Raw genomic sequence first — 20,957 nt, 5'->3', positions numbered from 1 at the left:
CAATTTAAAGAGTCAGTATGAGTTTTCTCATACTAAACTTTTTTTTCTTTAGATTATTTAAGAAAGTGTGTCTTCCCTAAAGTAATTTTAAAGATTAGTGAGGGCACTTATTATCAACATTTTCATTAGTTTCACTGACAGCATATTTGTGAAGAGAAATGCTCAGCTCTATTACCATGTTGGCAACCATCCATTTTGATAGGAAGGTGTCAAGAGCAATTTTTAGATTTCTGTTAGCTATTCTGTGAGCTCTGAATAAATCAAGAGTAAGTAAACAGTAGTTTAATAAAAGAGCTCCGAAGAATAAATAAATTGAATACAACTTTTAAAAAGGATGTAATATATACTCATTCTTGCATTTAAAATTATATATCCCAAATCTTTCTTTCAAGAGATGGTTTCAGTATTGTGAGAATGCATTGTCCTTTTTTACATACATTTATATAGTTGTAGAAGAATTAATCTCTATCTCCAGATTATGAAGATACCTGATTAAATTCTTAATTCAAAAGAGAACTGTACAAGAGGTGAAAGCAAGGACAGATAACCTGGAAGGAATATAGAAATACCATCTAAGCATGCAGAAGCATGGTTAGAAAAGCCCAAGCTCATTTGGAGTTAAATCTGGTGAAGGATATGAAGGACAAGAGCTTCTACGGGGACATCAGAAGCAAAAGAAAGCCTAATGAAAATATGGAAAAGTCTGAGGCATTCATTACTATCTTTACCTCAGTCATTATTGTAAGACCACTCCTCAGTAATTGCTGGCTTCTGAATCAGAGGGAAGTTCTGGAACAAGGATGACTTCTACTCAGTGAAGATCAAGTTAGAGAACATTTAAACACAGTGGACATGCACAAGTTCTTTTGACCTGATGGAGTGTTGAGAGGAGTATTGAGAGGACTGGTGGATGTCATTGCAAGGCCATCCTTGATTATCATTGTAAGGTCATAGAAACTCGGAGAGGTTCCTGAAGTTCCTTCTTTCCCGAGGAAACAAGTGTCACTTCTATCTTTATGGGCAAGAAGGAGGATCTGGGGAACTATGTGGTATCAAACTTATGTTAGTCCCTGGTAAAGTGATGGAGCAAGTCTTCCTGGAGGGTATTTTGAAGCATAGTAAGGGCAAAAAGGTGATTGGGAGTGGTCAGCATGGGTGAAAAGGGAAGTCATGCCTGATAAACCTGATGATTGTCTATGATGAGATGGCAAACTTGGTAGATGAAGGAAAAGAAGTGATTTTGTTTTGATTTTAAGGGAATGTCTTTTGATGAAGTTTTCCTTAACATCCTTGTTTAAGCTTTTGTTACTAAACTTAATTTCCACAGCAAAAAAGATACAATGTGATGGACGAGATCAATTTCAGTACAATTAAATTCAAGTTACACTGAAATCTGGGTATTAAAAAAAATGTTTAAAAATATGAACAGTTTTAAATATCTGCATGCCAGAATGTAACTGAAATCAGAATTTCATTTTCTTTGTTTACCTTGACAAGCCTGACCAGAAAAGCCAGACCCATACATAAAGGCATGTGGTATGCATTGCATTCTGTTAGACGTGATACTGTTTGGTGTACTGTCCTGTCTGACTTGAAGCCACATGGAGCTTGATTTTATTATCCTGCACTAATGCCCAGTTCATACTCTGAGGTTGTCTTGGGTCATCTCAGAAAACAGTTAATCTCAATTTACATAATAGCATTTGGGGGAATTAGTTACAGCTTCTTTTCATCTTTTCAGCAGGAAATCAGCCAGCTTTTCTGAACATCTCCCACTTATAACCCTTCCTGTTTCTTTATGTTCAGTTTGCAAACAGATTTTTATCTGAGTCTGTCTGCAGAAGGCAAGATAGGGCTGGACATACAAATATTTTATTTCTTTTTTTTTTTTTTTGTCTGAGGACTCTGTTATATTGAGTGCATGTTTTCAATTCTAGTTTCTTTTCGAAATGCAACAGATTTAAAAATATTTTTAGAAGTTTCCAACCTTTGTTCTGCAAGGGAACAGTTTTTCATCATTTATGTATAACTCAAAACTAAGACTCACAGAATCACAGAATGACTGAGGTTGGAAGGAAATTCTGAAAATCACCTGGACCAACCCTCCTGCTGAAGCAGGGCCACAAAGAATCTGTAACATAGGTCATGTTTTGGAGGTTTATTTTTTTTTCTTTTTTATTGTTTTTAATATATTGTTTCCAAAGAGATTTTTCTTGAGGTAGGAGTTTGAAAAATTGAATTTTTCTTCTTTTTTAATGTTGAGTCTGATCCCCGTGGGCTTGCAAATGTAGAGCTTCATTGACTCCATGTAGACAGAAAGGTACATTAATACAGATCAGACTACAGTTTTAATTTATAATTGACCTCAGAGCAATGGACAAATCTGTTACACAAAAATAAATTAACTTAATTAAAGTAGTTTAATATAGTTTGACAGATATTAAATTACTTATATTTTGTGAAGAGTTTAGCCAGCAAATTTAGGACTAGGTTTTAGAAAGCAGCTATCTCAAAGAACAATTTTGTATCAAATATTTGGCAGACTACTTGGAAGCGTAGGTGCAAACTACCTGGTTTGTCTTTTAATCTTGGAATCCTTCTTAATTATGGAGGTAATGAGGTTTACAGTTGTTAATCAATGTTTCATTAAAATACTGCAATCGGAAGTGTGTTATTTTTACTGTAGCAATTACTAATTAGATTTTAAAAACACTTTGTATGTATGTGGCTTTTGCCAGATACTACCTTCCTCTGTTTATTTTTTGTTGGTTTGTTCATTTTTTTGTAAGGCCAAGATCCTCAGTAAAGGATGCTTTTTGATTTGGACTGCAGACAGCAGATACGTATTTGCAATTAAATATGATACAGGAGGCTTTCTAGTTATAGTAGTAAATACACTTAAGAAAGTTTGGCTGCAAAGGATTACTCAAATGAAATCGCAATCTTAATTTAAATGAATATTTAGAAAAAACTTATTTGATAAGCAACACCATCTCCGCTCTCTCAGGGAAGTACTCCAAGTAGTGTTAGCCAAAGGTAACACTAGAAAGAGTAGTACTGATATGGATAGTTTCAGATTCCATTTAGTGCGTTCTATATAGCAATAACAGCAGCATGATGATGCATGAATAGATTCAGCATCTTTTATGAAGAAATATTGAGCATGGATTTGGTGTGACAGTGGCCTGCAGTGTGCTTAAGGTGGGAATGTGCCATACCTGGTCACAATCCAAAAACTTAAGGCAATTAATAACAAAAATAAAACTGAAAAAGAAATACTGTCCTGTCCCCAAATGTTCCAAATCTTCTCACTTCCATCTGGAGATTTAACAAAGGCCTATGGGAAATTAAATTTAAAATTTGTTTTTCTAGTGCAATATGTCTGGCAACTTCCACTCTCCCAATGTGCTGTATAGCTCTCTTTCTTTATAGCTCTGACTTCCCTCTGTTGTTTTGCTTTTTTATATTTTATATTATAATATTTATTATACTATATTATATTATTATATTATTTTTCTTAATTTTATATTATTTTTAATTTTATCATATTTTTTATAGAGAAAAAGCAATCTCCAGCCAGTGCCTCTATAGCCCTTACTACATAACCTAAACACAGATATTTGTCATCTTTGTTTGACCTTACCCATGTCAGAGAAGAAGGATAGGAAAAGAAAGGAAGTGGACAGAGGATGGCTTTGTTTTGGCCATATAACTATGAGGGTCATATAACTATGAGAGAGCCAGTAAACTGTGCTACAATATCCAATTCTTAGGTGAACATTAAGAACTTCAAACTCATGAAGAGAAATAGTATTACCTAAGGAGACAGACTCTTTGCCAGACTTCCAGGTGTAGTACTGAATTCAAGTTGCAAACTATCTGTGAAGTTAAAGTCCTTAGCTAAATGAGTAGATACTGAACAAAATTGCTGTCCCTACATAATTCTTACTTTAAAAACATCTTAATGTTTTAATCATTTGTGCAATTGGCTTCTTAAGCTCATCTGTTCCTTCATTTTTAAGTTATATCTGTACTAGTAAACAGAACAAGTCAGAGTTTTATTATTATATGAATCCTGTAGACAGCCCCATGGTGTGACTGAGGGACAGCAATGCTGGCAGCCTTTCTGAATGGACAGCTTGTTGTGGCTTAATGACACCTCCAAAGCACCTTCTGGTTTAAAAGTAACAAAAATCTCGCTGTCATCCTTTTGCAGATGAAACAAACAGGTATATAGAGGGATAAAATTACTTTTTTAATGATCCTCTGAAGGCTAGGGATTCAAGCCAGGAATATGTGTAATACCAAGATCTAGTGTGCTGTTAATCAGCTCATACTTAAATTTATAGCATTATTTAATCAGCTGGTGTGTTAATCTCAGGGTCTTTGTAATATGTGTGCTGAAGAATACAGCACTTACTGTTTTACTCTTTCCCTTTTTTAACTGTAGATTTACCTTGTATTTAGCTTTACTTTCTTTATCTATGTCAGTATAATATGATGGGAACTTTAGTTAATTAGAAAAATGCCTTTATAAATCACTCATGCGAGTATTTTACTAGGATTTTCCTATGTAATTTGGGCTTACAAGGTGTTAGACAAATTAATAGGTAAAGGAAAAATAATGCTGCAGTGCCCATTACACAGAAAAATAATTTTGTCCCTAAAGTCTTAAAAATCTTGGATTAAAATTATGGGTAGAGCTAGTATTATCTATTTATGATTAAAGAATCTGTAACTTCTTTCCAGATGTCAGTGAAGCAGGTCTCGCTCAGCTACAGGAGCATTCGCTTCTTATAGAAATTAATAATAGAAGAGCTTTAAAAATCAATTTCTAATAAAATAAAAAGATATCTTTCTAAATGAAGGACTTGCTGTGCACAGCTGCTCTTGTGTTAACCATTAATAGCAAGCAATAGTGTTGCAGCCATCTTATTGAACTCTCCGAAGAAAGTCATTACTGAAGCAGATACAAGGAGACTAGAAAGCCTAAAAAATCCATACAAAATGAATCAAAAGCTTTGAAAAACTGAGAACTTCACTTTTGTGTGTGCAAAAGGTTTCATGCTTAATAGCTGTTAGTTCCTTTTAACAACTCAACATTTAAAGGAGCCTTTAAAGTAAAAGAACAAAACAAAATCCAAAACAGTTTTTCAGTAACGCAGCTTCAAATTCATCAATTAGTGCAATTAGCGTGTAAGTTGGATAGTTCTACTTTTTACATTGAAATGAGCCTCTCTGAGTGTTGTTTACTTCCTTTATTTGAAACAAATTGAAATCTTCAGAATTTGTTTTAACGGAAGAAAGACAGCAAAACCCCAACAAAACATTTTGTTACTTCTGTTCCTCTCCTCCTCAAGCTCTGATACTCCAGCCCCCTTGGTGGGGGGTGGCAGCTGGTCCACATAAAACCAATGATCACAGAGCCATTTGATAGGTTAATTTTATGTTGCAGACTACAGTATGCATTTCATGTTCAAATACATTCTTGAAAAAACTCAGATAATTATCCTCTCATTTCTGTATGGTGATGGTGCTATTTAAAAATACAGAGGACATTATACAGGGTTATGTTAGGTAGATTTTACCTGAAGATCATTTGATGCCTTGCAATTAAGGCCATTATCTGGGTAAAATAGTTAAGAAGTGCTTCATTCAGTCTAGACTGAGCATCTTCTGTGGTAGCATGGAACTGATCAGGAATAGTCTCTGTCTTGGGTGGACACTACTAATCAGTTATTAGAATCATAGAATAGTTAGGTTTGGAAAGAACCCAAAGATCATCTAGTTCCAGCCCCCTTGCCATGGGCAGGGACACCTCACACTAACCGTATCACCCAAGGCTTCATCCAACCTGGCCTTGAACACTGCCAGGGAGGGAGCATTCACAGCTTCCTTGGTCAATCCAAGACATTGTTATGATACAAATATCCTAAGTGCACTGGTACAGAACACTTTACAACAATTAAAGTCTCCCAAAGTCATGGTTGTTTATTATTTTTAGCTCCCATGTCTCACCACTTTTTACTGAAAAATAAATCAATAATTCTGCAAAGGTGCTGTTGCTACACCAAAATTCACATGGCTTCCTTCTGAGTAGTAAGCTGAGGAATGCCACATTTCCTAGCTAAAGTGGGCTACTGTATACTGGAAAACAGATTTGTTCACATAAATTCTCTAAATTATGAGAATTATGAAATGAAACTGAAAGCAAAATGTAAACTGAATGTTGAACCTTCACTACACGTGAGGAAGACTTTACTGAATCCAACACAAGGAGTTTAATAGTCTGGGTTTAAATGTTTTGAATAGCTACATGAATGGTTATTGAGAGATAGCAAGGTAAAATTCAGCTTTAGGAAACATTTGTTTGCCTATCCCACTAAATGTTATACTGAGGTTCACTACTCAGTAACTCTCTGAGATGGAAAGGTAATGAAGTTTGAGCCAGAATAGATGATGTTGTCTGGGATTTGATAACTGGCATTTGTTATCTGTTTTACTGTCAGCTTTTAGCCTCTTTCCCCAAATGTGTTACAGGGATGTAAAACAGTTAATAATTCATCTGTGCCTCTCTGTTCCTTGTACATGCATATCTAACCAGTAGAGAGAAGGGCAGATGTAACTGAGGTCTCATTCGGCAGGACTTTTTCAGGAAGGCCTCCCCCATGACACTGACCTACACTTTTGAAATCATATAATGAATTAAAAATGTGCAGATGTAGCTAAGGGCTCCCTTTCCCAAGAAATACTTTCATTTACACTTTACCCTGTGACAGTCTTTGTCCTTCATGAACTGGTTTTGCATGTAATCAACCACATTGAGGATTTCCACTCTACATGTGCAGAGAAAACAGAATAACATGGCTTGCTCTTGCTTGAAATATAGGTAGGTCTGTATCTCCATAATGCAAACAGCAGAAGTGGGAGGGATGTAACATCCAATGAATAGTTTATAAAAAATCTAATCTAATCACATGCCAAACAAGAAAGTCATCAAAGGTGAACATGACTGAAGTTTAATGTATGCAACAGCAAACTGTGCATTGTTGACATAGTTCAAGGATAGGAGTATGCATCTATGCAGAATGGTGAGGCTGAATCTTTCAAGATATTAGGTATGCCGGGTTCCAAGGCATCTAACTAAAATGAATGTTTTAAACAAGAGGTTATACAAATAAAACTCTAAATCTCAAAATCCTTGATCTTCACTTTTGTTTGTTTTTTTTTTTTTTTTAGGAAAATGAGTAATCATCTTTTTGTGTATTTCATTTTGTTTCCATTTTAGACCATATAATGGCTTTTGTCAGTAAGATGTAAGCCAGTTTCCCTAAATGGTTTTATAGCGTGTTTTGTACATGGACCACGGCAACACGTCTTTTTCAATAGGTCTCCATCCTATTTCCTGTATAATTATAAATGCATAATTACTTATTTTTGAATAGAGAGAATTTATAATCTTCTTTTAAAAAACTCTTTTTAAAAGATAAAATCATAGCAAATTAAAACTAGAACATTGGAGATCAAATGTCTGAGGGGAATTTCAGTTTCCTATTAATAGCAATTTCAATAGGATCCTTAAATACTGCAAATGTTACCAAAAACAGGGAATAGATTTGAGATAATTCAAACTCATCTAAAATTGAAAGTGATAATCCAGAGAGATTTTAGGATGAACGAGTTAAGGAGTAAGTTCGTCATGTTAATTCCTGAGGTTGAAGAGAGAATTCATCACTTCTTTGGTGTGAATGAATTTTTGATATTTATGTTTAGCCATGCAGAAACTTACTACTAGATTATGTAAAGTTTTGTAGAAAACATTGTAAAGATCAAGAGAAGTAGTTTTCTCAATAAACAGTATTTTTCATAATTAGTGTGTTTATGATTCAGCAGCCATTAATATCTGATGAAAAATTCTGCAATCACATCATAAATCCATACAAATTTCCTCACATGGAAACTTAAGCGCGTAGGTGCTTGATATATTTGTCTCAACAAAAGGTAATATATTAATTAGGAAAAAGAAACTTACTGATATGTGACACAGAAAATACTATTTTAACAGCATGATAGGAAATTATGTTTTTGAAGACCTTCTCCGGATCTCTCTGAAGCTATTAACAGTCTTCCAGGACTGTGCATACTGAAAGGGCCACGCTAGTGAGTTACTGTTCACACTAATCTCCCTAAGGGTTAGATAGGCTGTAAGTAGTGCTCTGAGTGGGTTATTTATAGTGTCTTTTGTGTATAACTGGGCAGTTGTAATAGTTTTTAGTCTAGTTCCAGTGAATGTCTTTCCTTCAGTTGTGCTTTTTAACTTACTAATGTGCATGTAGCCAGAAAGGGGCTGTTTAAACTTTGTCCTAAACTAGGAAATTACTGCAAAACTATGGTAGAACTGAGTGAAAGGCTTAGTTGTTCGACGCGGAAAAGGGGAAAGAGGAAAGGAGAAAGTAACAGTAAACTTTAAAAGTGTTTTAGTTTGTATTCCAGGTAAAAAAAACACGGCTTTTCTCCTACAGAGCCTTTTGGTGGTTTTGGAAATATTAGGGCAAGTTTCAGGCATTTCATATTTTATTTGGAGTTTCCTCAGTTCAGGTTAATATTAATTTTGCATCTTCATCTTTCTGAAATATTTGCTACACTGAGTTTGGTCTAAAGGGCCCAATTCTGAAGTGTGTTCCATCAACTGGTGTTGTCCTCAAGGAATTGATGTGCTTACCTGTAAGTGACATATATTAAAATATATTTGTAATTCTACAAGTACGCAGTATTTTCTGTCTGATGAATATATGCTGATAATGTCTTGTGGGTTATGCTTGGTTTAAGTTTTCTGGTAACTGATGTTCCAGCTCATGTCATGGTCACAAGAAAGGGTTCATCTAGTAAATTCAAAATTAAGCAGCTACTCTAAACTGGTGGCTTCTTTTATATTCATGGATGGAAGAATTCATAATTCTTCCAATTTGTCTTTGATGAACACTTTCTCAGGAAGAAACGTGTAGCTGCCTATGTCTTTATTTCCTAAACAGAAAAACATTATTAAAGTTAGTAAATAGTTCCCCCCAATGCTATTGGCATACATTGAGAGATCAAATTGCAGAACATTATTTCATTCCATGTAACTTTTCATGTTTTTATTTGTGCTCATTAGGCTGTCAAATGTTTTTGAAAGGCTCATATTTTTTTTAGGAAGGGAAAGTTTCTTACCATTGCTGAAAATTAAGGTAAAGCTTAGATTAAATGCTTGCAAAAGGTTATTAATCTCAGTATATTTTTGTGGAAACATGTATATTTCCATATCATTTTCTGTTCAGAAAGTACAATATTTGCATGTTACTTTTCTAATTTGCATTTTTATGTAAATCTATGTTGAGTAGGTATATAATTTTTTAAATGCATAATTGAGTTTTAAATCAGTACAATATTATTGTATAAACATTAGTGAACTTATAACTGTTTATAAAAGTTTATAATATTTTATTTTCCAAAAAAAGGCTTATTTCATATTCTAAAGTACTTTGGTTGAAATTCTGGTTCCACTGAAGTCAGATGTCAGTTACAGTCAGTAACTATTTCTTCAACACAACTTGGCCCTTTAAGGTCTTTATCCGCATTTGTGTTTATTTTATTTAGAAGAAACATATTTAAAATATATTGTTTGAAATAAATTGTATTTTTTAATGGTTATTGAATTTTATTATATGCTGATATATATATAGGAGTATAAGGGTATTAAAAAAAACAGATTATACTAATACAGATATTTTTTATCCATACCAAATCCTGATAATTATATAGTGCAAAGTCTGTGATATGATTTCATTATGTTGTTGTATTTAAATGCCTAAGATAAAGTTTTAAATATATTCTATAAATTTTCCTTTCCTTTTTAGCTTCCCCATGGGTAGATAAAAGTCGAACTCCGAACAAAATAGATCTCTATGATGTTCGTAGAAGACCATGGTAAGTTTTTTTTAAAGGAATGATATATAGATCACTTTCTAGAGATGACTGTAAAGTCAAATTTCTTTTATCATTTATATATAGTAGTCCTTGCTTTTAGACATTGCTATTTTCTTTTTAAAAAAGAATTTGATTCTTCTGAATAAACAGTTCTCAAATCTTACTACCTGTTATGCAATATCCACTGTAGCGTGTCATACTGTAGCATTACAGGGACCTTTTGATAGGAGGATAACTGTCAAATTGGTATAAGGCAATTAAAAGCTTTGATTTTTGTGCCAAAATCAAATGCAATTCAGATTATTAGACTGAGACACTCCTCTAGACTTTTGCAGATGTTTACAAATATGTCTGAGTGGTTTAGACCAACAGAAAAATCTCTAGATTAGTAAAAGACAATGGAACAATGGGATTCTTTCTCAAGATTTTCTGTTAGTCTCTCTAAGGCATAATGTACACTACTAGTTGAATGTATTTTTCCCTAGAGTTGTCTAGCATAATCATTCATCTGTTACCAAGATCTTTAGCTCTGAAGTAGCATTTATGTTTTTCAGTTATCAACATCTGAAAACAGTGAGGTTTTTTGATTAGTATATCACATTTCCAGTGTTCTTTAAAGCAGTTTAGACTTTGGTTTGCATAGAAGACACACCAAGAGAGAAGATGATAGCACATGGTTTTCTAGCTACAATGGGAAGATTTTGTTGGTTCAGCTAGATTTAGTTTAGAGATTACAGGGTCTTTCATCAAACACAACAAATATGTTTCCAAATTTGTGTCTTTCATACCCTTTATTTATTTCAGGTATATTCAAGGAGCTGCATCTCCCAAAGACATGCTTATTTTAGTTGATGCGTGAGTATTTAATGTCTGGTTATTAATATTAGATAAAAGTACTTGGATACATTGAACAAGTCTCTGGATGCTGAAAAATGGAGAGGATTAAGAAGTATTTATATGCAAAGATCAAGAATCTTGGTGTGACCAAAATAAATATACAGAAAAATAATAGTTCCAATGATCTGAAACCAAACCTGAAAATTATTTAAACTGGGGACAAGGAAGTGTTTTTAATCACTTTAATGTTATTCTGCTTTCAGCTTCTAATTACTGAAGTAATCAACTGAAAATTTCTCTTGTGCTTGCCAAGATTTGTTGTAAAACTCAGACCTAAACCCAAATGACTAGAAGCATATACAGTAGGTTTAATCATGATTTCATTACCCTGAAAGATGAGAATATATGCAGACTTTGCATGTTTTACTATAAATATTTTAAAATTGTGAAGGTTGCTCACAATAAAACATTAATAGAAAATGAGCAAAGAAATCAATAAAACCTCTCCCTGCCTTGACAAGGTTTCCTTTGTTTAGCTAATGTTGAGGGACCAAAGGAAGGATTGAACCTGATGTGCCAAACAGATTGCTTTACACTGAAAAATTTATCAGAAAGAGGAAGTGCTTTTGTATTAGCAATGAGTTTTATCAATGTTTTTTATTTCTTCACTTCTGTTTAGGTGTTTCCTTGAAAGAAACAAGCTGTCATTAGGGTGTCTGAAAATCCAAAGCTATAAATCTGTGTGCGGTAGTATAAAATGTTTAGATAATGCATTGGTTGAAGGTGGTAAACTCTCAGATTTCTTGAAATGAAAATTCAGAAGTGCTGTACTGTAATAACTTCACCTGAGCCACAGGACTGGGGCTCTGAATGCCAGTTTTGGACTTAATTTCTTATTATAGCAAGGTAATAAAACTAATGATGAGCTGGAGAACTCAGGAGAATTATTGACAGTTTTAGTGAGAATGTTGGTAAGAGTGCTGGTTCATGCTCTGTATTTTTTTTTTTTACATTTTAAATAAAATCTGTTAAATTCAGATTTTCTTTTGCCTTGTGGATTTCTGTTAGGAGTGGAAGTGTCAGTGGATTGACGCTGAAGCTGATCCGCACTTCAGTCATTGAAATGTTGGAGACCTTGTCTGACGATGACTTTGTGAACGTAGTTTCAGTGAGTATCCACTTTCCCCCAAATTTGTATTGTCAACAAAGCCATAAGCAAACAATTTTAATGCCAGATATGAGATACTTGAATGTTAAGCTGCTAAGAGACTTTAATTATATTGCAAAATACCACATTGGGCTTACTGTTTTCTTGTAAAGTATAATGAAAGTCCTTGGATTGTTCCTACCTATGCATTTTAGTGAAGGACAAAAGTCACGAACTTCTGTTTAGCCACATCCTCTTTCCAATATATTAGTGGGATCTGTGTAACACATCTTCTACTTGACCGATATATGCAAATTCTCTTAAAATAATAAATAGTTTGCAAGTTTTATGCTGTGGTATGACATAAAATGATTCAGAGGAAGCAGGGGATGTTCCTTTTTCCCCACAGCCAATATTTGGGTTGCTTGTGTTAATTGGTGGATGATGACTGAAGATGAACAGGCATACACCTGACCTGCTGAAGAGGTGCTGCTGAGAGGTTCTACAGTTAGCAACTCAATGGATAGCATAGCACTTTTTTCCCCATAGTTAAGTAATATAATGAAGGGGGGTTCTGAGTTACTGGCTGGACTTAAATCATGACAAGGGGAGAATCCATGAAAGAACTTAAAAATGCAAGTAATTTAGAGTACAGAGGCAGCATATGTGATGTGCAGGTCAGAGGGTTGTTAAGAAGAAGGTGGGGTTGTAAGGATTTTCAAATGAAGGTGGTGCTGGCTTTTTCAGGGCTAGCTTTTGAGCAGCTGAGATCTTTCATAACATGATCTGAAACTTCTAGTACTACCTATCATTACTACACTTCAAATTTGAATACCGGACTTAAAAATTCTCCCTATATATAATAGAGCTTTTCAATAGAAGATAGTGTTGGGTTGTGAGGTTTATTTTACTGTTTTTTGTTTGTTTGTTTGGGCTTTTTTTAATAGCATTTTAATCTTTCTAATGCTTGCTAAAAATTTAAAGTTCAAATTCCTGGTTTTGCAGAAAGCTGAAGGCAGAATAGAATACATTCGGGAAGGGGGAATATGGGATGGCAATTTCTAGTTTTCAGGCTGATACATTGGATGTCACACTTTAGCTTTGTGCAAGGATTTTTTGGTTTTTATTAAGCTGTTGAACTGTAGAGCTTTGATACTAAGGATTTAGGACATGAACATTGGCATACTCTTAATGACAAGAGACAGCCTGCATGGTGGTGATTTTGAAGACAATTTTCAAGTTCTACAGATGTGTTGCATCAAGCCCGCAGGAAGAAAGACCTGAAATATCACTATCAGAAATATCTTTGAACACTGCTTATTGCTTCATCGTTGGCTGTCAGTCTAGCTAAACCTTTTTCCAAGTAGTAGAGAGAAGCTTTTATTTGCAATGGCATTTCGTTTGTTAAAGTTTTTTTTTTTTTTTTGTGGGGGATTGGGCCATTTTTTTAGTCTAAATTGCAGTGGTGAAAAAAACCTAATGTTATTGTTATTATTATTAAAGGAAATAAGCTTTTCTGTAAAGGCATTAAAGAGCTGAAATCCTGTTGTTAGGCTCACTGGTTTGAAAACAAACAAAAGAAGATAGCAGTCCTACACTGCTGGAAATTGATTACTGTGTTCAGTGGAGTATTGCCAGCTTTTGCACTTGGAAAATCCAGATCCACGCTATTTTCTGATTTACACAGTTTTTCAACCTTTTTCCTTTTTGCTCCCAGCTGGCCAGAAATAGTGTATCTTAATGCTAAGCCTTCCTTAGGCTCAGGATATTTTAATAGCTAAGGTTCAGCATTATTCTGCTGAGACCCCAGTATTGGGATTTGTATTAAAAAAGCACTAGAAATCTCATAGTATTTTCTATAGTACATTTTCCCAGTGGTTTATAACTTAAAAACCTTAAGAACCTTTCTTCTTTGAATGAACTTTAGAGGTATAGTTCAGATATTTACCTGCGGAACCAAAGACATCTTTTTGGTCATACTGCATTCCTCCTCAGAGGTTGGCAACACTCATAGAAATATACATAACAGAACATGGCATCTCTAAATCTTTTATAAAGTGCTATTTGGCGTTATGCACTTATCATTTAAACATTCACATTATATCCTTTCAGTGTTGCAATTACTTTTGTATAACCTATGTTTTAATGTGTTCATATGGCTTGCCTATTATAATTGTGGGAGACGTGTTCTGACATTTTGTTTCTCTAACAGAAAGGGAATCATATGGTGTAGGTAAGAAAGACATGGTTGTACTACTGCAAAGCATTCATTAAGTGAGAGAATTGAACACATAAGTTTGATCTATTTTTAGGATTTATACCTTATCTTTTTTTAGTTTCCTCAGTTTTCCCACAGTTCAACCAAAGCTTCAAACCAAAGTTAATCACGAGAGGTGACATATCTAAAGAAGCTGATATCACACTCAGTATTTTTTGTTCTTAAGTCTATTCACAAAAGCATATGCACAGACCTAAATTTTATCAAACATTCATCCACTGCAAAGTTAATTGCCATAAGTTTTTCATATATGATGGGTTTTTTAATGTTTGATTTAGATATCTTGACACTTGAAGTAAACCATAATGCATTAGAATAATCATCATTCTGATTGTTTGCTTAAATCTTTGGAATTTACATAAATTACTTTTATTTATGAGGTCTGAGATCTCATCTTTTTTCAAATATTAAATTCTTCATTTTACTGCTTAGCTTTTCACCACTTAATCTTTTTTGTGTACCTTTGGTGAAAAGCTTGATGATTTATTAGGTTTATGTACTGTGTCAAAAGGCAGATGGTTCATTAATTCTTGTCTAATTTTAAAATAATCTCATTTTTCTTTTTTCTAAATGTTCTGAGGATTATCAAGAGATATGTTGATACACAAAAAATCATCTGGACTCAAGTGGTGTTCCTCAGGGCTTGATATTGTGGCTAGCTCTATTTAATCTCTTTATGAATGATCTGGACAAAGGGATTGAGTACACCCTCAATAACATTGCAGATTACACCAAGTTGGATGGGAGTGTTGATCTGTTTGGCGGTAGGAAGGCTCTGCAGAGGGATCTAGACAGGCTGGATCGATGGGCTGTGGACTGTGGTATGAGATTCAGCAAGGCAGAGTGCCAGGTGCTGCACTTGGGCCATAACAACCACAATACAATGCTACAGGCTTGTGGAAGAGCAGCTGGAAAGCTGCTCAGCAGAAAGGGACCTGGGGGTGTTGGTGGGCAGCTGGCTGTATATCAGCTGGCAGTATGCCCAAGCAGCCAAGGAGGACAGCCTTATCCTGGCCTCTATCAGAAATAGTGTGGCCAGCAGGGGCAGGGCCCCCTATACTCAGCGCTGATGAGGCCTCACTTTGAATACTGTATTTAGTTGAGGCTCCTCACTACAAAAAAAAGACTGTGAAGTGTTTGAATATGTCTACAGGAGGGCAATGAAGCTAGTGAAGTGTCTAGGGAGCAAGCCTTATGAGAAACAGCTGAAAGAACTGGTGTTGTTTAGTCTGGAGAAAAGGAGGCTCATGGGAGACCTTATCGCTCTCTATAGCTACCTGAAAAGAGATTGTAGGGAGTTTGGGATCAGTCTCTTCTCCCAGGTAATAAGTAGTGGGACAAGAAGTGATGGCCTTAAGTTGTTCTGGGAAGGTTTAGACTGGATATTCAAGAAATTTCTTCACCAGAAGTGTTGTCAAGACATTGGAACAGGCTGCCCAGTGAAGTGGTTGAGTTACCATCTTTGGAGGTACTTATAATAGATGTGGCACTTAGAGACATGGTTTAGAGGTGAGCTGATGGTTGGACTTGACTATCTGAAAGGTATTTTCCAACCTAAACGATTCTGTGATCATTATTCTTCACAGAATATTCCATAACAAAAAAGGAATTCCTAGATAAAGTCCAACTCTACTGCTTTCTTAATAAATCCAAACCCTGACAATTCAACTTAGTTTGTTCTAGGTGAACAAAATGCAGATTTATTCAATGCATTTCTTAAGGACATTTTGTCTTGAAACATCCTGGTATTAGACATTGTTGGATAATTAAAAAGTCCAAAAGCTAGGTGAATTTTTTCAGTTAATACAATATTAATACAATAGGGGATAGATACATGAACACTTATAATAACTAGAAGTTGTCTACAACTTCAGCCAAGAAAGCAACATTTATTTTATGGCTTGTTAGATTTAATAACCATAGATTGTTCAGTAATGAGGTTTTGAGTTAATGATAGAGCTGTTTTACTGCTGTCCTCTGCCAAGATGTTATCCCACAAAAATTGTATGTATGATGATTCATGCCCACAGCTGAAACACACGGATTTAAGCTCATGCCAATAGCATACAGAAGTTGACAGGATTATTTAATGAACCATGTCTGGTATGGTATATGGAGAAATCCTAGGGAATAGAAATCTTAAAAGTAAATGTGTTAAAATACATCAGTTCTAGTTATTGAATTAAGTTCTTGCATTTATTTCCAGTTTTAAAAGGTTGAATGAACTATTAAGTCATGTAAATATTGCCAGGGGTTAGTATGTCATGATTTCCCCTGGGATTTGCATTTTTGTTATCTAAAGTGCTGTGCTTTGTTGCAGAAGGAAAACCTGCTGTTTGAAAGAGCTTAAATGTATGAGTAATATGGCTGTTTTCCCACTAATCCAGTTATAAGCTTTGATAGCAGTAAGTGGTAGATGATAGGGGCAGCAATTCCATCCCAGCACGTTAGGATTTAGTAACTTGGTCTCAAGTGTTGACACAGAGAGTGTAATTTGTTTATGATTGCAGGTAGGCTGCAGTTTGCAGGAGAAATGTATTTCAACTTAAAATTTGTGGAGGTGTGGGAAACCACACAAAGGAAAAATCTACCTTACAGCAACAGACATGTTTAAGGTCAGCAGCTGTAGGAGTGTTTGAAATCACTTAGCCTTTGTAAAAATCCAAAATGGTATTTACTGTTTAGGAATTGGAAATCAGATGTTATGAGCATTCTGGGGATAATAGAATCATGGTCTGTGAAAACTGAAAGCTTGTATTTTGCTCTTGTGCAGTTCTGCACATTGACTAAGATCAAAGGGAAGGAGATTTCTGGATGAATTGATATAGAAAAAAAAACATGCACTCATCTTATGAAATTATTACTGCAGAAAAAAAGCAATCTGTAGAAGATATTTTTGCACTGATTTTTCATAGTATAATATCATGTAATTCCCACAGTTTAGTAACTGAAAACTGGTTTACTTTGCCACTCTTACTCTCAAATTGATACAATCTTTATGCCTTCCTAATTAAAATATTTAAATGTGATAATACAGAAACAAAGTTTTGTAAACAGCTTTTCAGTTTATCAAAGGGCTGCTTTCTGCTATGTGTTTCTTCCTGCATTCTGTAGTTCAGGTTGCTCCTATATTCTCTTAGATACAGAAAAAAAGTTCCTTCCTTCTGCAAAATAATTTCTTAACCTCGTTTGAAAACTTAACAAACATAGCATGGGTGGAAGCCTTAGTCTGTAATCCTATTGGAGGGAGGAGGATACTAGATTTTGCAGCCAGATAGCTTGTTGTGCTTATGCTTTTGTTGCTCAAAGTTGTATATTTGTATAAGTGTACTTCTGCTCAACTGGCAAAAACTTCCAGAATTTTCTTTAAAAATAGCTTAAGGTTTGGTTCTTTGTTGCTTTAATGTATTTTTAGTGAACCTTTAATAAACTTGCATACTCAAATAGACTAAAACCTAGGGTTTTTTCTTGTTTTTATAAATTTTGACCCAGAAAATTTCAGTGGTGAAACAAGGGGAACACAAAATCACAAAATGGAATATATAAACCTTTAGAATTAGTTTTAAGCAATGTTAAGTTCAATGGCTTTGTAACAGTAGCAGTGGAAAATTACTGAGGTGCATATAATACATAGAAAAAAATAGAGTACAGCTAGAGAACATACTGGCACAAGATAAATCGTTATAGTTGATGTAGTCTTAAGAAAAACAGTCTAGAAAAACAGGACACAGGGATAAGGAGTAACTGGGAATAGCAGGTGTCCAGGATAGGCTACGGGTAAACTAACTGATAAGTAGGAGGATAAGAGGGTTATTATGTCTCTGGTGCTAATGAACCAATTAAACTGGTGTAAGCATCTACTGCTCATGCTTCAAAGGCTGCCAGAAGTGATGAAGATTGTTGGAAGAAGTAAACGACCCTCAGAGACCATCACCACAATTCTGTATGCATGCGGGGAGCTTTCTGGAAAGTGAAGTAATCCATACGTAGCCTCATGAATATGTATGTGTGCCCAGGGACTATATGAGGATGGCTTGTGTAGCAATAGGGAGACACACGTTAGGAGGAGTTATCCCCCGTGTCTCCCAGCACCGCAATAAAGAATACCTTCTTGTCAGCTTGAAAACTTTGTTGGCAAGTTTGTTCCTGGAGTTTTCTCCAAATCAGTGGTGGTTAGTTTTTCTGAATAGCATCACTATATGCAGAAGAAATCACACATGATCATGGTATTAGTGTGAGATGCTGGCATGATGCATACATGATGTAGTTATGTTGGTATATCTAGAGGAATAGATGAATAGGACTCTTCTCAGAAGGAGCTTGCCGGTAAATTTGCTAATGTACTTTGGTCCCTACTTTCTCATTCTTCATAGTGAATTATATTAAGGATAAAATATAAAGATACCTGCCATCTTTTTCATTATCTGGCAAATTAAAAAAAGATAAAGAATCAAGTTCCCACTGTAGGTCTACATAAGCATCTCTCTTACTTATTTAATCCTGGAGCATTTCAGGTAACAAATCACAGTAGCTCAAATTAAGTGTACAGTCTCCTCAATATCATAGCTGTATGAAGCAGTAAACAAATGTATTTTATTCCTTATTTTTTTGGGGAAGAGGTGTAATTGTCAATAAAAAGTGATATAAAGGGAAGTTTAGAGCTGAATGTTGAGCTTTGTGATTCTCTTAACAACAATCTATCTAATTATATAATGACCTTGCAGTTTTTCTTAAATTGAATAGCTCATTTTCAAGAAAAGAGGGAACAATGATAGCTGTAGAGAAACACATCTTCATACGAATGATCCTTAATAGAAAATCATTAACATTTCCTGATGGAAGGTCATTATCTCACACCTTCCCTATTCAGGGACCAAGTGAATTGTTGTATGTATTGTTACATACAGTTTAATACACATGTGTTTAGAAGTAGGTGCTGGATTAATCAAAGTTCAGAGAAATTATTGACAAAATCCACTATTCAGTTTCTGCATTTCTAATAGCTGCAGGTAAAGTAAGGCTATGTATCTACAGAAATATATGTATGGGAAATACATCTGGAGGAAATGTTTAGCAAATGTAATGAAGATGTGTATTCTGTAAATAACACAGAAAAAGTGGGGAATGTGGAAACCCAGCAATTGTTAAAAATTTAGAAATTATTTTCCTCTTAAATAAATTAATGAGACTAGGAAAGGAAGCAAGGAATGCAGTACCATGAACAACATCATGAAATGTTTGTATGCCTGCAGAATTACAGTTTAATTTCACTTCCCTTCTAAAGAGAAAGTCAAGAAAGGAGTCAATGATGCTACATTAAAGTAATTGAGGTGGGGCTATAGTTTACAGGAAGATTAGGATAGGGAGGATGTTATATTAGTTGGCTTTTTTGAAAAAAAAGTTAATTGAGTTCAGTGTGACCCTGATCCTCTGGAAAGCAAATTACACAGCTTGTATCAAGAAAAAGGAAAAGTCCACTAGGAGTCAAACTTCTTGACTCACTGTCTTCTCTGAGGGCTGAAAGTTTATGGTTGAGTTCTTGGTTCTTGAGAACACCTTCTCACACTCCTGAGTGAGTCATATGGGAAGCTGAATTTCAGGCATACTCCCAAACTTACAGGATTTTACCGTTTTTTTGGCTGTTTTGGAGTTCATAAATAAGTAGGGTGATAACCGATTTAATCACAGCTGAGATGTGCTGTCACTGGGGAAAACTCTTGCATCCATAGACTCTCAAAACTTTGAGATATATGCACTGCAAGAATCTCTAGTTGAAGCTCAATAAATTTGAATGGCATATAAATAGTTAATGTTCTTCAATGAATTGCAAGGAAAGATTCTTGTTATCTTCATATAAATATTTAATGCTTTCTGGAAGATGCACTTTAAGCAAACATCTACCACTAAACTTAATTAAGGTCTGTCACGTAAGTAACCAACAAGTCTCATTCTGCTCCTCTCTCTGGCTAAGCTGGATGGAAGATTTTATGTGTGTGTGTATATATATATATATATATATATACACATATACAGGTGGTGTTTGTCTATAGGTTATAGGGGGAGCCTGTCCCACTCTCTTGAACTGGGGTATTGATTGAAACATCACTGAAATCACAGAATCATAGAATAGTTTGGATTGGAAGGGACCTTGAACATCTAGCATCACCTGAATCATACTACCTCTGCTCAGCTGAACATGCAAAAGGCAGTCAGTGGGAATATAAAACACAGGCACTTTTGAGGTTTTCGTACCTGTTTTCTTTTCCTTTTTGTGTGTTGCAGTTTACTTCAGCATATCAGCTTATTTTTTACTGTTATGTTATTTACTGTAACTTTGTTGTGTAAGATGTTCAAAATATATGTAAGAGAGAAAAAAGTAATGGAAAGAGTTGGAAAAGGAATAAGGCAAATCTTAAAATGAGACCTGTTTCATTTTAGATCTGTCACAAAATGTTAATTCTAGGGAATACAGTACTTGAGTGGATGAAAAGCCAAAGGGAATGGAAATTAGAAGCTGAAATTCTACATTAGCATGTTAGGATATTATTATTATATTAGGAATGTTGCTGGAAACTTTACATTCGTTACTGAACAGTATAGCTGACAATTCCTGATGACTAGAAAAGTCACCTCTGTTCCCACTCTGAGGGGTTGCTTCGGGCATCAACACAGATTTTTATTGTCTCCTCTTATAGCTGTCAAATGTCAGGAAATCAGACTTCTAACTAC

At 34.8% G+C, this 20,957-nt stretch overlaps 1 protein-coding gene across 2 annotated transcripts in view; it reads left to right on the top strand.

Moving 5' to 3' along the window:
- CACNA2D1 (calcium voltage-gated channel auxiliary subunit alpha2delta 1) overlaps window positions 1-20,957 on the top strand; it is a 398,283-nt gene that overhangs the window by 283,967 nt on the left and 93,359 nt on the right. For both annotated transcript variants that reach the window (XM_013128868.3, XM_031048307.2), the window contains exons 8-10: window positions 9,897-9,966; window positions 10,771-10,821; window positions 11,872-11,971. In XM_013128868.3, coding sequence (XP_012984322.1) covers window positions 9,897-9,966; window positions 10,771-10,821; window positions 11,872-11,971 — 221 coding nt within the window. The remainder of the gene's footprint in view (window positions 1-9,896; window positions 9,967-10,770; window positions 10,822-11,871; window positions 11,972-20,957) is intronic.

The sequence above is a fragment of the Melopsittacus undulatus genome, chromosome 5 (assembly GCF_012275295.1).
Source record: "Melopsittacus undulatus isolate bMelUnd1 chromosome 5, bMelUnd1.mat.Z, whole genome shotgun sequence".
In the NCBI taxonomy this organism is placed as follows: domain Eukaryota; kingdom Metazoa; phylum Chordata; class Aves; order Psittaciformes; family Psittaculidae; genus Melopsittacus; species Melopsittacus undulatus.
Note: the sequence above shows the minus strand (reverse complement) of the source record. Positions and strands in the feature narration are given on the sequence as shown.